This window comes from Phoca vitulina, unplaced genomic scaffold (genome assembly GCF_004348235.1).
Source record: "Phoca vitulina isolate PV1807 unplaced genomic scaffold, GSC_HSeal_1.0 scaffold6, whole genome shotgun sequence".
NCBI lineage: Eukaryota > Metazoa > Chordata > Mammalia > Carnivora > Phocidae > Phoca > Phoca vitulina.
Genome location: NW_022589709.1, coordinates 47,417,560 through 47,434,202, shown reverse-complemented (window position 1 = coordinate 47,434,202; position 16,643 = coordinate 47,417,560). Strand labels below are relative to the sequence as shown.

At 42.2% G+C, this 16,643-nt stretch overlaps 1 protein-coding gene across 4 annotated transcripts in view; it reads left to right on the top strand.

Annotated features, from left to right (window-relative positions):
• The window catches only part of RASGRF2 (Ras protein specific guanine nucleotide releasing factor 2), a 235,850-nt gene that overhangs the window by 87,076 nt on the left and 132,131 nt on the right, over nucleotides 1-16,643 (top strand). For all 4 annotated transcript variants that reach the window (XM_032404089.1, XM_032404088.1, XM_032404086.1 and 1 more), the window contains exons 6-9: nucleotides 5,792-5,871; nucleotides 6,263-6,456; nucleotides 11,620-11,729; nucleotides 12,506-12,624. In XM_032404089.1, coding sequence (XP_032259980.1) covers nucleotides 5,792-5,871; nucleotides 6,263-6,456; nucleotides 11,620-11,729; nucleotides 12,506-12,624 — 503 coding nt within the window. The remainder of the gene's footprint in view (nucleotides 1-5,791; nucleotides 5,872-6,262; nucleotides 6,457-11,619; nucleotides 11,730-12,505; nucleotides 12,625-16,643) is intronic.

Sequence of the window (16,643 nt, the reverse complement as noted above, 5' to 3'; positions counted from 1 at the left end):
CTCCTCCCTCTCATGCTCTCTGTCTCTCATTCTCTCTCTCACAAATAAATACAATCTTAAAAAAAAAAAAAAAAGAACTTTATCAGTTAGGGCTGTAGGATGAAAACCAGCAGAACGGGTTGTCCTGGAAACCAAGGCAAGAGAGAACGAACTATGTCAAAAAGGTCAATTAAATGATAATTGAGAACTGACCGTGGGTTTAACACAGAGCTTATTGGTAACTTTGATGAGGGGCCAAAGCCTCATTGGAGGGGACTTAGGAGAGAATGGGGGGAAGGATAATAATTGGAGAGAGTTGGTATCAAAAACTCAGTGTTGCGGGGCGCCTGGGTGGCTCAGTTGGTTGGGGGACTGCCTTCGGCTCAGGTCATGATCCTGGAGTCCCGGGATCGAGTCCCACATCAGGCTCCCTGCTCAGCGGGGAGTCTGCTTCTCCCTCTGACCCTCTTCCCTCTCATGCTCTCTCTCATTCTCTCTCTCAAATAAATGGATAAAATCTTAAAAAAAAAAAAAACAACTCAGTGTTGCTATAGAGAGGAGCCCATAAACGAGATGCTACCTGGAGGTAAATGTAAAAGTATAAAAAAGTCTGTGTGTGTTTTAAGATGGGATAAAAATTACACTGATAACAAGGGGGAATGATGTAGGTAGAGAGGGGGAAATTGCTGGAGCAATAAACTTGCATAGACAAAAGTGGCTAGAACATGGTGTTCAAGTCAAGCTGGGAGCATAGAGAGGGAGGGAACAGTGCCTTGACACATATGTCATTAGGAAGCAAGGACAAGTGGTGACAGTGCTGATAGAAGGAAAGTGTTGGGGTTAGATAAGAGAAGAAAGGTGTAAAATAATGTAGTATAATTGTTAGGCAGGTGGAAGAGCCAATATTACTCTATTAAGCTGGTGGTCATGCGTTTGCAGTGAGACTAGTCAGGATGGTTGTGTTTTTCTTTAGCCACTTTCAGCTGCATGGGTGCAGGTGCAGAGTAGATGGATGGTTGGCTTATTGCTGTTGCGTGAGGCTAATATGATGAAATGAGAAATGAATAGGGGAGTTGAAGGTATATGCAAGGAAGAGATTATAACAATGAGCCATGGAATCTAAACTGTGTAGAGAGGGAAATGATGGTGTGAGGGGGTTGTGATGACAGGATCATGGCTTATGGTCCTGGTGATGTGAAAGGATTTTTAGAGTCAGAATTCTAAAGGAAGTGAATTGAAAGATAAGGAGGTGGTCAGAGAATAGTTTGCTTGAAACTGAGATAGGAAAAGGATGTAGTTACTGACAATGACAAGGTCTAAAGTATAGTCAAGGGAGTGTTGAGGTCAATGAAGGGTAAGATCCCTAGAGGAGAGGAGTTCAAAGGCCCTAGACGCCAGGATATTGCAATGTTGTTTTTTGTGCACATTAGAGTTGCCCAGAATTACGACAGGAGTAGTGCTGGAGAGAGGACTGCCAGCGAGCTGGAAACTTGGAGCTCAGAACTCAAGGCATTAAAAGAGTGGCTGGGGAGAGTTCTGCTCCAAGATGGTGATGTAGGAAGACCCTAAACTCACCTCCTCAATGGAACACAACAAATTACACCTATTAATAGAACAGTTCTTCTTGAAGAAGAACTGAGGGCTTGACTGAACAGTTTCTGCACAACCAAAGATAGAGAGAAGGGCAAGAGAACAGCAAGAGAGAGGAAGACATGGTAACAAAGGGACTCAACCCTTGATGCTGCAAACAGCAGTGGGACTGGATAGTACCGAGGGGCCAGGAACAGATTCCTCTGTCCTTGGGTACAGAATAAAAGCCACAGTTTAAAAGAGCAACTGGCATATAAAAAAGAGACAACGCCAGAAATTTGCCAAGTGGTGGAAGAGCCACGTGGGTGCTCTCCAAGTCAGAGGGACTGGAGAACGACACGGTCTATGTTCCCGTCCCCCTTTCTTGTTTGTTTTTATAAAAACCTGGAAAAGTAACATATTAGTTTTGTTAGTTAACATGTTCGCACACCTACATGTTTGGCTGTGTACTCCTTTAAGGAAGTAACGTAAGTGTCCATCAGTAGACCAATGGATAATAATAATACACACACACACACACACACACACACACACACACACACACACACACTAGAATATTACACAGCCATAAAAAGGGATGAGATTGTTCCATTTGAAACAATGTGGATGGACCTGGAGGGTGTTTTGGTAAGTGACATAAGTCAGACTAAGAAAGAAAATACCATATGGTTCCACTCAAAAGTGGGATCTAAAATTAAATAAATAAGTAAGCAAAAAGGCGAAATTCGACCTATAAATACAGAGAACAAACTGATGGTTGCCAGAGGAGAGGTGGGTGAGGTGCTGGGCAAAATGGGGGAAAGGGAGAAGGAGATACAGGCTTCCAGTTATGGGATGAGTAAGTCATGGGAATAAAAAGCAAAGCATAAGGAGTATAGTCAGTTGTATTGTAATAGTGATATAACGGGACAGATGGTAGTGAGCATAGTATAATGTATAAACTTGTCAAATCACTAATTGCACACTTAAAAGTAATGTAATATTGTGTATCAACTGTAGTAAAAAAATTTTTTTGAAGAAAAAGACCAAAAATTTTTGCAATATATTTTAATTCGGCTTTTTAAAGAATTAGGCTTTTTTGCATTTATCTTATTTTATTTTGTTTTATTTTCTTTTATTATTGAAGTATAATTGACATGCAGTGTTATATTAGTTTCAGATGTACAAGGTAGTGATTCAACAATTCTCTACATTACTCAGTGTTCAACAGGATATGTGTACTCTTAATTCCCTTTATTTTACCCATCCCCGAGCCTGCGTTTAAGTTATTGCCAAATATGAGATAAAGGTTATTTTCCCTAGGTATTTATAAAGTGAAAACCCTGTAAGGAAGATTTTAGGGACTAAATCATAGATCACAATTAAAATGCATTTAAATATTTAAAAAGGCACAGGTGGGGGTTTATAGATGACTGCAAAAAGAGTGGTTGATGGATGGTTACTTGTTTTTTTTTTTTTTTAACGATTTATTTATTTATTTGAGAGGGGAGGGGCAGAGGGAGAAGGAGAGAGAGAATGTCAAGCAGACTCCACACTGAGCGCAGAGCGCATCTTGGGGCTTGATCTCAAGACCCTGAGATCACGACCTGAGCCGAAACCCAGAGTCAGACGCTTAACTGACTGAGCCACCAGGTGCCCCTGGATGGAAACTTGTTAACAGGGGATTAGAAGCTTGACTTCTCTGTTGTGAGGTGGGAGGGAGATCTCCCCACATTAGATGGCAGTGGCCACATTCAAGTGTGTGGAACATCGCCAGGGACCTAAGGGGGGGCTTCTGCTCCTCAGGCTGCGCAGCTCGCATTTTGGCAATGCGTCAGCCAAGAACGTCATTCCAATGGTTCTGAGGACAACGGAAAGGATGGTAAACTGCACTCTGCACCGCATTGGTCTTAGGTCACCTCTGGGGATTTGTTTCCGTTGGATTGCCTGATCTGCAGTGCGGAAGGCCAGGCTTGTCATATTGTTTAAATTCGGAGTCAGGATGTGCTGTGCCTCTTCTTGGAAGGCAAGGCTGTAAGCTCTTCACACAGTTAGCAGTTGTTTACCATACCTAGTCCTTAATGGAGATTTGAAGAGGTATGTTTTGATTTTTTGATTTTATTTATTTTTAAAATTTATGTTTTTATTTTTATTTTTTTACTTGTTTTTTTTGCTTTTTAAAAAAGTTTTTATTTTAATTCCAGTTAACATACTAAGGAGGTATGTTTTTAAAGCTGAGGCTTATAGGGTGTTGTCATTGCTGTTGTTTACCGGATTCCTTGCCTTGCCTTGCCTAAGTGGGAGGTACAGGCTTCCAGTTATGGCGGGTCAATTTTTTTGAATTTCTTTTTTTTTTTTTTTTTAAGATTTTTAAATTTATTTATGAGAGAGTGAGCAAGTGGGGGGACGCAGAGGGTGAGGGACAAGCAGACTCTGTGAGCGTGGAGCCCCATGAGGGGCTCATTCTCACGACCCTGAGATCATGACCTGAGCTGAAACCAAGTCTGATGCTCAACCCACTGAGCCACACAGACGCCCCGATGTTTTTGAATTTCAACAGAGTTTATACTTAAAAAAAAATAACCTCCCTATCTACGTGCAGGATTGTTTCGTCTGTTTTCTAACCATCAAGGTATCAAATATGAAAGTAGATATATCAGTTATATACATTTTCAATGTAGGAAAGAAAAGCCTCTCTGTGAGCGGAGGGAGTTCACTACTTACGGAAGTCTTTGGAAGAGCTGGAGGAGTAACGTCAGGGAGCTGCCCCCGGAGCTTTGAGTTCAAGGGCGCAGCACCACAGACATGCTTCAGTGGTTAGCACAGTACAACCACCACCATTGCCGTCATATCTGCCTCTCAGGTCCGGGAAGCAGTTGCCTAGAAACTAGGACGGTGAAGCTGGGTGCTGGAATGGCCCCTAAAACACACACATCTCCATGACTGATTTTCAGCAACAGGAAGATCGCCTCTACTCCTGTCTTCCATGTCTTACCAAGTGCATCCGTCGGTGCAACTGGTAGAACTGAACTCACATCCAGAACCGCATTGCCAAGGGAGGCTGGGGAGCGTAGCTTTAGCTCTCCATCCCGTCCACCTAGAAGGAGGACGGGATGGAGGTTGAAAGACTAATACACAATATGCACCAAACTAGATTTGGTTGAAATCCTTGCACAGCAAACACCTCTTGGTTAACATTTCTGTAAAAGAAAAACAAATTATCCTCTTCAAGCAGTGTGTTTTTTGTTTCAGGGACCATTTGGAAAAAGTTCAGGATTTCCCATTGATGTTTATGTAGTGGAATTTGACTTCAGCAAACCAGAGTATCTCACTTACATGAATGATTCTGTATTTAATTGTGTCGATGTGTTAGTTCAGAAAAGGCTTTAGAGGTTCATGCCAGTGGGTGAATTGTAATGAGGAGAAAGCAAAAGTTGCTTTGGTAACTACTCTTCTTGAACCTTTTAGAAATTTGGACCTCTAACAATGCATAGTTCTTATTTTAGTAACTCCATGTAGGCTTCGTCATTTTCAGAGGATTCTTTCACATTTCTGTCTTGGGAGTCTTAGGAGTGGTTACAATAGAGTTCTGCCAAACCTTTGCTATGGACTTTTTCCCCTCTCTCCTGTCAAAACTCATTTTGATTAAAGAGAGTCCTTTCCCTGAGTTATCATGTAAAATCAAATCTAAGAGAAAAAGGATCACAACTAATTTTTTGATTATCAGTTGAAATGCTACATTCTAACAGTAGAAAGATGTTTCTATTATAAATTGATAAAGAGAGTTATAGGACAATGATTTGGTACTTACTCTCTTCCAGTATTTGAAGCTTAGCTCAGAATTTTCTTTGAATTTTTAAGATTGTCTGGAAGGGGGATGCCTGGGTGGCTCAGTTGGTTAAGCATCTGCCTTTGGCTCAAGTCATGGGGATGGAGCCCTGCGTCAGGCTCCCTGCTCAGGGGGGAGCCTGCTTTTCCTCTCTCACTCCCCCTGCTCGTGCTCTCTCTCTCTCTCTCTCTCTGACAAATAAATAAATAAAATCTTAAAAAAAAAAGATTGAAAGGCACATTGCTTTGTGAGGGCTAGTGCAATCCATGTTATTATTGGGTATATAGTTTGGAGGCCCTGGGAGACATGTATCTCATGTATTTATTAAGACTTTAAGGACTCAGTGGGCTTCTTTAACAAATAGACACTTTACAATGACTGGATTATATTATTTTTCCATTTTTTTTTTTATAGTGAAACGATCATGTTTCTTCATGAAATATTTCACCAAGGACTGAAAGCAAGGATAGCAAACTGGCCTACTCTAATTTTAGGTAAGTGCATGCTTTAGAGGTAAAAGATTTTCTCTTAATATGGCTACAATTAAAGTAAAGTAACTTCAACATCATTCAGCCCACACTGTCTGAGTTTCCCCGTTGACCTGTGAGCTTCCTTGGGTACTGGGCTTATTTTTCATTGCCCTTCCAGCCCTTTCCCCTGGCCTGTCACAGTGCATCTGGGGCTAGAGTTGCACCCCACCCCCAGGTTCATTCTACCAGATCTATCAGTCATTCAGGCATCTGAACTGGGGGGCCCCGGGCACGTGTGACCCCGGTGCTGGGAGCCCCTCTCGGCCAGTCCCATGGAGTGAACAGAGCCTCTCCTCATCCCTCGAGAATTTACCAAGCACAGAGAGAAACTGCCATGTTTACTTCTTTTTTCCAGCTGATCTGTTCGATATTTTGCTCCCCATGTTGAACATTTATCAAGAATTTGTGCGTAATCACCAGTACAGCCTCCAAGTGCTTGCCAACTGTAAGCAAAACAGAGATTTTGACAAACTCTTGAAACAGTATGAAGCCAACCCTGCCTGTGAGGGGAGGATGCTGGAAACGTTCCTGACCTATCCAATGTTTCAGGTAAGTCATCTGGGACGCATCTCATAAGTCAGTGATTGCAGTCTGGTGGTGCTGGTACCTCGGGTGACCAGAAGAGCAAGGTGTGCAAGGATGCCCTGTGGGGGATTATGGCACAAGTGCATCGTCTGTCGTCTTGAGCTTGACCCTGAGATAAACAAATATATGCCATCCATTTTCTGTCTGTGTAGTATAGGGAAGAAAAGCAGGCATCGTTTTTTTGTTGTTGTTTTTTTTTTTAAACCAGGCATTTTTGGAGCAATTAAATCAGGAAGGATTTTTTTGCAAAGTAGCACAATTTTCTCTTTACAGAAAGATTCCACACAGACTTCTTCCATGGAGTCTCCTCCTCCAGCATGTTTAAAAATATTATCAGGTTTACAGAAATAGGATGCTGTGCAAAAGTTCCAGTATATGCTGGTTGCATAAAAGGCTCCTGCGGGGTGGAGTGGCTGCTGGGAAAGTCTTTGTTTTCCTGCCCATCCTCCCCGCCCTGTTACAATTGCTGTTGAAGCTCGTCTTGAGCTGGTCTGGAGCTCTGGGGAGTAAAAGGAGGACGTGCTGGGTCACAGAGGCTGTGGAGACATAAGGGTCTGGAGGCTCTGGCTGGACCTGGGGACTCTTGGCCCCTAGTTGGGTTGCTGCCTTGAGGCTGGGGCTTGTCCTTACGTTTACTTTTTGGCATTAGAGCACCCTGAGGGATCGAGCACACTTGTGTTCTTGCCTGTAGCTAGGGCTTTACCGTGAAGAGTCCTTGAGTGAGGACAGCAGAGGCCAAAATGTGAATTGAATCTCCTGTTCTTTTGAAAAGTGTAGATTCTGTTCTTTTGGACAGGCATTGAGTGTTCTCATTGTGGAATTTATGGGGCTTCTGGCCAGGCCTCCAGATTGTCATGTGGTAAACCAATTCTCCTAATCATGTGTTAGGGCTTCTGCGGAGAGCTTTGCCCCCCTGAACAGGCATCACTGACCCCAGCTGATCATTTTGTAGCCTCCGAAAGAAATGTTGCTCTGGTTCATAATTGTTTATCCTAAAGTTTGTCAATCCTGCTTGAAATCCTGGAAGTCACCATAGAGGTTTAGTAAGATTTTTTAAAAACCAAAAGGATGCATTTGAAACAACTTAAATATAGTGAAACTTTATAATGTTATTGTGTTCTTTCATGGAACTGAGTTGTTTGAACTCTTTGCCTCTCTGAGGAAATATTTTGCAAGAAAAACTTCAAAGCAAAAAAAAAAAAAGTTTGCTTTTTTTTTAACCTTATAAAAATTGTAATTTAAGCTTTTATTTATAGTGAAACAAACTTTATATAGTGCAATGCTCTGAGATTCTGTTTGAACCTTTGGCAGTTACCTCCGGGTTAGGACTAAATACCCGAAATTGTGTCTTTTTGGCAACTTCATTTCAGGTGAATATTCAAAGGTAGAGTGGTGAAAGGCACATGGAACATTCAGGGAGGTACTTAGCTCCCTTTCTGACAGCCCACTGATGTCTTCCCGAGGCCTATTTAATTTCCCCTTGGTCTCATTCAGTGTTTTAAAATGCCACAACTGCACTTGCATGTTAGGGGAGGTGTCCAAACACAGTAGAATGTAGGGCCTTGGAAAGCCCTTCGGATCACCTTACAAATGCTGAGATACTCTCCTACCACCTGCCCTCCTTTGCCCTGGAGTAGAAGCCCAGTCAGAATGACTTGGCATTTTGATTGACTCCAAGGAATTCCCATAATGTCAGGAAAGGACAGTTGGACTGAGAATCTTTAGGAGACCTGGATGTCTTGCTCACTCTTCAGTTGTACCATTGAGGAAAATAATTGAACTAATCTAAATCTCGGTTTCTTACTCTTAAAATTGAGGCACCTGAGCTCTAGTCATCTCCCAGAGCTCTAGCTATCTGAATCTGTGATCCTAGGGGGACTACACTGGTTCTGAAAGTCACTATGTGGTGGTGCAAGGAGCCTGGTGTTTGTCCAAGAATCCTTATCCCAAGACTGTGGTGGCCCCAAACCCTAGAATTTAGCTGAAGGGTCAGATGTTGAGGTTCTCTGGCTTCTTCCAGACCAGCGTAACCAAAGGCACTGGTTATGAGAGCCATTGTTCTGGGAGAAACCTCAAACTTGAAAATAATTTAGCCAGCGTTGGTCCAAACTGCAAGAAATATGCAAATTGAAAGAACATGGAATTGTGCTATTTATTTATTTGCTTCCCTATAACTATTTTGAACAGACCAAGAGGGGAAACCCCATCAGAATTTGCTACCTAAGAGCCTCATTCTCCTTGGGTGTCTCTCCTCTGCCTTGTTCGCTTGGTGTCTCTTCTTCCTGCCTTCTCCCTAGGAGTGACCCTGTGGGACACTTGGGGGAAAATTGCCCTTTCTGGAAGCTTGAAGGTTTTTTCTTCCTAGGTTCATCCTGTCCTTCTTGTTCCCTTTGGGTTCTTGCACAAATGCAGGGAAATAGTCATGGAAGCGTTGGCTCCCTCGGAGGGTCTAAGTTGCTGTTTCCCTCTGCACGCGGTGCAGCAGTACCTCGGCACCTCCGCCTTGCTCTAGTGGAGGCTGGACCTTGGGCCGAGGTGGAGGCACCACACCTCTTTTGCTATAAGGCAGCAGTAGAAGATGTGACCCTAGTTCATGCCACCAAGGGACCCCTGGCCAGACTTTTTCTTGAGTCTAGACATGGGGGCAGAGATTGGTGTGGGCACAGGGGAGAGGCGATTGGCAGCCTTTAGCCTGTGTATGTGTAGAAGAGAAAAGTGTGATATTCTTCCTTTTTCTGGGCCCTTCGTCAAGTCCATTGTTGCTGTTAATGTCCTATGGTGAGCTATGGAAACATGGAGGAATTGTAGAATTTGGATGATGCAGTAAATTTATCCTCAATTGAACTATCAGACCAGTAAGTCCAAGTGTTGCCAAGAAAAAGATTTGTTACGGAAAATAATGTAGTCATTAACATAATTTTTCATTAGCAAAGGCAGTGGCTTGAAGGGTACTGTTTAAATTGGCTTCAGCTGCTCATAAGTCCATAGGTAAGCCACTCATGAGATCTGCCCCTGACAAGAACAGTGGTGTGAGATGTTCTCCAGAAAGTAGCCACTTGCAGCTCTAGCCGCCTAGTCACTGTAATTGGAGAGCCAGCTAATTAATGTCTATAAAGTGACAAATATTGTTCCATAACTGAAAGGAGAATTAGATTCGTCTGGACAGCACTTACTGTGATTCTTGGTTTTGAGGGGAAACAGGTTTATAATCAGCTCCGGACTGTACAGATGAGCTCTTCGGAGAGTCGTCCGCTTCTCTGCAGAACGTCCTTTCCCGGCTTTTTGGCAGCTTTAGGCTTGTTTGTTCTTCCACCAGAAAGTAGAAAGGGCCAGTCTCCGAATTTCAAATCCATCTACTTGAATCTTAGCCAAGGAGCTCTCTAAAATAGATTTAATTAATGGGGGAAGATCATGAAGCTATTGACTAAACTTAGTTTTGTGGGTTTTCAGTGCATGCATTATAAATGTCAGGCTCTCCCACTCCTACCTTCTTTGTTATGAAAAATGTAGTGCATTAGCTGTTGATTGCCTTGATTTTCTTGTAGGACTGCTGACTTAGAGGCAAACTTACCCATCATGACATTGTGCAGAAGGGATATGTGAAAGTGTACGTATCCCAGGGGCCTTTACCAGGAGAAGTTTTATGGGACGGAGAGACAGAAAGCGTCCTCCACATGTCTTACAGAGGAAGGAGTCTCCCTCCTCTAAGGAGTCTGTCTGAACTTCCAAAACCTTAATATGATGACATTCCCTAGGACACGGTCCCAGAGTATCAGCTGCAGATCCATGTCTGTGCTGGTGGCACTGCCCTTTGTGCTCATGCATAAACATGGGCTTTCAGTAAACCACAGTAAGTAACCCAGTGAAGGCCACCACCTGAACGAGAGCAGAAGCAGATCCATGGAGAGAGCCGCCAACACCTCAGGACAGGATGGAAGGAGCTAGGCACTGCACTCTGTTTTACTTTCTTCATTCTCAGAAGTCCTTGCAAGGGCCGAGTGAGACCCCAGGCCCCACAGAAGAGACCCAGTGGGTTCGTGTACCTGTTAAAGTCATGAGCATGGTTGGCTCTGGCATTTACTGTGAGACCACCTTGGGCAGGTCACCAGACTGCTTCACACTTTGTTTCCTTTCTCTCTGAAAAGTGGAGAAATAACCCTTCTGTTGCTGTGAAGGTTTGGGTGTACACGCCAACCTCAAGCTCCGATCTGACCCATAGCAGGCAGTGTTATGACACCTGTTGTTCATGCATGTTGTTATTAAAATTAAGGCCGCTGCCCCAGCTTTCTAAAAAATTTTAGTCTGTAAGCCGGTAAAAAATGAATATGTAGGATCGCTATAACTTGAGTTAAATCTCTACAGTGTTCTATTAAAATCTTCATAGGGCTGGTGGAGTTTCTGCTTTTGACAGAATTCAGGTAGTTTATCCATAAACAAAAGTATAAGTAAATAATGTAATTAACAATACTTTTTGCTGCTAGAAGGACGAGTTAGGGTAAAGTAGGATGAGAATTTAATAAAGGTGAGTATATCTTCTCCCAAGTTTTAATTCTTAGAACATTGCAGTAGGATTGTGAATTTAAAAAAAAATTGTGGGGGTGCCTGGGTGGCTCAATCGGTTAAGCATCTGACTTTGGCTTAGGTCATGATCTCAGGGTCCTGGGATCAAGCCCCGTGTGGGACTCCCCACTCAGCAGGGAGTTGGCTTGTCCCTCTCTCTCTCTCTCTCTCTCTCTCTGTCCCTCCCCCCTCTCGTGCTCTCTCTTTCTATCTCTCAAATAAAAAAAATTGTGAACGAATATATCTAAAATACAGACTCATGTGACTTGATAATTGCTTTATGTTTCCCTATGAGCCAATTTTCAAATCTTATGATTAAGAAATATATGATTATATTAAAAAATCTAAAGAAACGACTGTTTCTTTGGAACATAATATTTTATTACTCTCTTCTTGTGTTCTTGGTGAATGTGTGTATGTGTATGTGTGTGAAGTTTGAAGCATAGTTCATTTCAAAACTGTTAAAGTAGAGATGAGCTTCTCAGACATGATGATGGCACAGTAGAGAACATCCCAGGGTTACTCATCCTGACCTCTTGCTCATGATGGCCTTTTATTTGCATTTAGATCCCCAGGTATATCATCACACTTCATGAACTCCTAGCTCATACACCCCATGAGCATGTGGAAAGGAAAAGTCTGGAGTTTGCTAAATCGAAACTAGAGGAACTGTCCAGGTATGTGGAGAACTGATAATAAAGGCTTGATTCGAGAAAGCAGTAAGTTGGTCTCTGTGGAAACCTAATATATTTATGTCCAGGGAACAAGAAGCAAGGCATAGTCCAGCTTCTCAGATTCACCTGAATGTGAAATGCTAGCTCTTCAGATGGTACTGAATCAGCATACACATTAATTTTAACCAAGAAAAAATACATCTTTGAAAATGTTTTTATAGCACGTGAATTTATGTAATTGAGATTATAGGTGTATTTGGGTTTAAGTTCGAAAACGTTAACATTTCTTTTAGTGTAATAGGGGAAAATGATTTTTAGTTGTATCTTTGTGTTCATATTTGACAAGAAGCTAGAGAATGTGCATTTTGGATTTTTCAGTGAGTTTTCACTGTTTCAGGGAATTATTTACCTCCGTGTTCCTGTAGCTTATATGGAATAAATGGATAAACGTCTCTAATTTGCTCCACCTCTAAGGAATGGCATTCTAATTTCAGCAAAGGGAGCTGTTCATAAAATAATATGTTGCTTTCCTGTTGCATTTATAAGCAACATGCCCAGGGTACTCATTGGGCGCTGACCCACGTGTCATTTAGAATCGTGATGTACATTGGCTTTGGTTTGAGTCATGGCCGGTTGAAGCCTGGAGGTCTGCTCTCCCCACAGCCTCAGCTGTACTGATCCAAGCTCAAAACTGAGCTTCCCAGAGAGAGCTCTTTGCATACCGGCTGGGGCTATAGAAAATCTCTCTCCCTGTGATCTGTCCGTGCTGTGTCTGACAGGATAATGCACGATGAAGTGAGTGACACTGAAAACATAAGGAAGAACCTTGCCATAGAAAGAATGATCGTAGAGGGCTGTGATATTTTGCTGGACACCAGCCAGACTTTCATCCGCCAAGGTAAGTCCTTGTTCGGTGGACCCACGGTCTTAACGATCTCTGCGACTGTCACATTATCCCTGGCAGATCCCGGACGGCATTTTGGAGCAGGCCTCATGGAGCTGTGTGATTGATCCTGTTTGTGCAGGACATCCCCCTGGCTTTGACCGAGGCTGTGTGTGAGGCCCACCTTTGTGCTGTTTCTTTTCAGGGGCCATGAAAAACAGCAACACAATAATAGTAAAGCACGAGTGGGACAGTAAATTACGTTCTGACTGGACTCTCCTCCTCAGTGGACCAGACATTCTCTACAGCTCCAAGGAGGACAGATCGGTCTGGCCGATGAGAGTGGCAGTGCCAGGTGGCGACGATACACAGGCCAAGGCCCAAGAGAAACTTGCGTTACTCAAAGCCCTTTCCCATAGCGGTGGGGACAATGTCCGAAGTGAAAACAGCTGTCTCTTGTTCCCCTTCTTCATCAGCACTTCTGGATCAGCCCCGCATGATATGATTTGATTCTGTTGGCAACTCCAGTTGCCCAGTGAAATGTCTCTTGACCCCTGCCAGGCTTTGGTAATGGGGAATGGGTCTTGTCTGTGGGGTGGGTGCTTGGTAAGCGTCCCCTAGTATACAAAGCTTTGGAAGTGTTGAAGCTGTGGAGAAAGCAGCCACAGAACAGCGCAGCTCCCTCCAGGGCCCTAAACCCCATCCAAAGTCCTTTTTCAGTGCTTAGGTGTTCTGAGGGAAGGGAGCATGCCCCATGGAGTTGATCTGAGACCATACATTGCACACATTTATAGTTTTGGACTTGGTGAGCAGTGGCACATGAATTTAGAACTAGGATTAACCTTTAATGTAGTTTCTGTTCCTAATGTGCTGGTATCATTGGAGATATTTGCATTTCCGTTGCCTACCAAAATGTGCTGCTTAGCATTTTTTTTTTACCTCATCCAACAAGACATTGTTTGAGTTGTGAACATACATTTTTTTGCACAGAATACTTAAAAAAATGTAACACGCGCTCTTCTATTTTCCATTATTTATTTACAGAGAGAGAAATTACACATATGTTCAAGTTTGGAAGTATATTTTAGGAAATGATAACTTTTCTCATTTTTGGCTTTTGATATTGATTTTCCTTTAAATATAGCGCAGTATAATGCTAAACAACATCAGGCCTCCCTAATCCCCCTCTGTTCCTCCGCACAGACTGTGTCCCCACATGGCTTCCTGCCTTCCTGGCCCTTGCCTGGCTCTGTGCCTTCCCGTGCGCTGTCCCCAGCCCGGGGATGGGGACTGCCTTTGTCCATCCCTTCTGTGCCTATCAAAGGTCTGCGTGTCCTTCTGGGCTCAGGTCAGACTCCTCTAGGGAGCCTTTTACAATTTTCTCCTCATCTTTCTCTCCCCTTCCCTCCAGTTAGAATGACTTTACCTTCCTCCTGGTTTCGAGGCCCCTCCCTCCTCGTGCATGTTTTATCCTCTTGTTCATTATAGGTACACATTGGCACGCCTGTCGCTCCCAGCCATTATAACTCTGGAGGGCTGTGTTTATGAATTCTCTCCTGCCTTATACGCTGCTTTCCATTGTAGATACCTGAAAGACGGGCATTGGAGTAAATTGAATTGCTTGTTGAATTGCAGTTTGGGTTGTTAGATGTGTTTTGTATTTTTCTTGTATTTGGAGTTCATGGAAAAAATACTAATTGACTAGAGCTTTATAATACATGAGAATGCAAACAAATGTTTCTGTGACTAGTATTCTATGTCTGAAAGGTCTTTTGATTGAAAAGTATTATGCATAAACATTTATTTCTACACACTTAGACTGCTCTTATCTAAGTTTGAAAAAAAACATCTCTAATGAAAAATGCTGGAAGGCCGAGTATATTGAATAAGTCTTTTTTTTTTCAATGCACCTGGAGGAAAAGCCCTCACGAGCCGCCTCTCCCTTTGATTCCTGTCCAGATGTTACTGATTGCCTGTTTGTGCCACATGTTTAAAGCACTTCTGTCAGCTATTAATATATCTGATGTTATTATTGTATTGGTGTTGATATAATGATTTGTCTTTACAGTATTTTTCTGTATTGTTTGGCTGGTTAGTGTGTTTAGGAATTATTCAATAAAGTTGGTTTTAAAAAATCAGACCTGAATCTGAAAGTAGAAAGGAATCCAATTACATATAATTTGGGAAGTTTACATTGTTTTGCTTTGGTTGCTCCTATTATTACTTCTCCTTAATACCCTTAACAGACTTTAAAACCCAGTGAGGTGGGTTTCTTATTCTTTTAAACTTTGAAGGATTCTATTTTCTTTGAAATGGACTACAACCTAGCTCTAATTGTCCACTAGTATTTGTGTTATTTACTTTTAGGGAAGGTATGAGGTATGTTTCTGTGTGTGTGTTTGTGTGTGTGTGCGTGCGCGCACGTGCGCATATGCACAAATATATGTGTGGTTTTAATCTTAAATGAATTGTTATTCTGAGGACTAGAAAAAAGAAACCATCCAGGTCACCCAAAAGGCCTCCTTGGAATAGGGGCATCAGCTGATCTCAAATCTCAATCTGTGGGAATTTAGTGATTGAAATCACAGAAGCTTTATTGTAAATTGTTTCTAATGATTAAACAGTTGATGAGCAGGATGCAAAGGACTATATCATATTGCGGTCTGATAATGTCATTTATTTTCTTTCTTTTTTTTTTTTAAATTTATTTGCTAGAGAGAGAGAGAGAGTGAGAGTACAAGCAGGGGTAGTGGCAGAGGGAGAAGCAGGGAGCAAGGAGCCCGATGCGGGACACAATCCCAGGACCCTGGGATCATGACCCGAGCCGAAGGCAGACGCTTAACCGACTGAGCCACCCAGGCGTCCCAATGTCATTTATTTTCTAAAGTCTACTCAGAGTTTGTTGAACTAAAGTGTAAGAGTCCAAGGCAACAATAGGAAGACAGCATAACCATGTCACTGGACGTCAAATCCTGCCCCCTCCTCTTCCTTGCTGTAGGATAGTGGGCAATTTACTTAACCCTCCTTTGCCTCCGTTTGCTCTCCTTGCGTTGGAGTTAATAGTACCCAGCTTTTCAGGATGTGGTGAAAATGACACGGACTAATAATGCTCACAGGAGCATCTAGACTAGTGCCTGTGTGAGTATGATGTAAATTTAAAAACCAAGATCTAAATTTTGGAATGAGTTTCTATTTTTCAGTAACATGAAATATATATGAATATTTAGTAGACGATAAAGCACCTTACTAAGTTGACATTTTTCACAAAACCCATTATACATAGTCAACGTCTTGTGGAAATGTGACTCAGGATCATTAAGTGAAGGTGACCGAATTCAGAGCTAAATGCATTGAGAATGAGACCTGGACCTCTGTGGTACCTTAATCATTCCCAGACTGGAAATTATGTCCTTTCAGTGTAGCAGTGTTCTTTGGAATTGTAACATGGGGTCTGGAAATAATTGTACCTTCTCAAATACCTAACCAAATAACCTGGAAATTGCTCTTCATTGCTTCTCACTACTGAGTGGAATGAAGAATAAGGGCATTAGCCGGTCCTGAATGCCACTCTTTCGGAATTTAGTGATTGAATTAACAGAAGCTTTGTTGTAAATTGACCCCAATTATTAGGTTGAACGGTGATAGAGATGCAAGGGACTGTGTTGCAGCAATGGTCTGATACTGAGGAATTACTAATTTAATACTAAATATTCCTTTAACTTGTATTAACTAGAGGGGAGTCCCCAAGTCTTATAGTTGTGTTGAAACACCAGGTCAAACATAAGATAAAATGTGAAAAAAAATCCACCTAACATGTTTTTTCCAATATGATTATTTTATAAACCAAACAATAGTGTTGAAATTGCTCACTTTTAATTCTGATGTATAGACTTCTGTATATGCCTAATATACATAGCGAGGTGAACAGTCACAGATCAAGCAGATTAGTGTATCGTTGCTAAATGAACATTATTTTTTTTTTTTACCTGAAAGGTGAAATTCACAGTATTATTAACATACGAGCTAACAGTGTA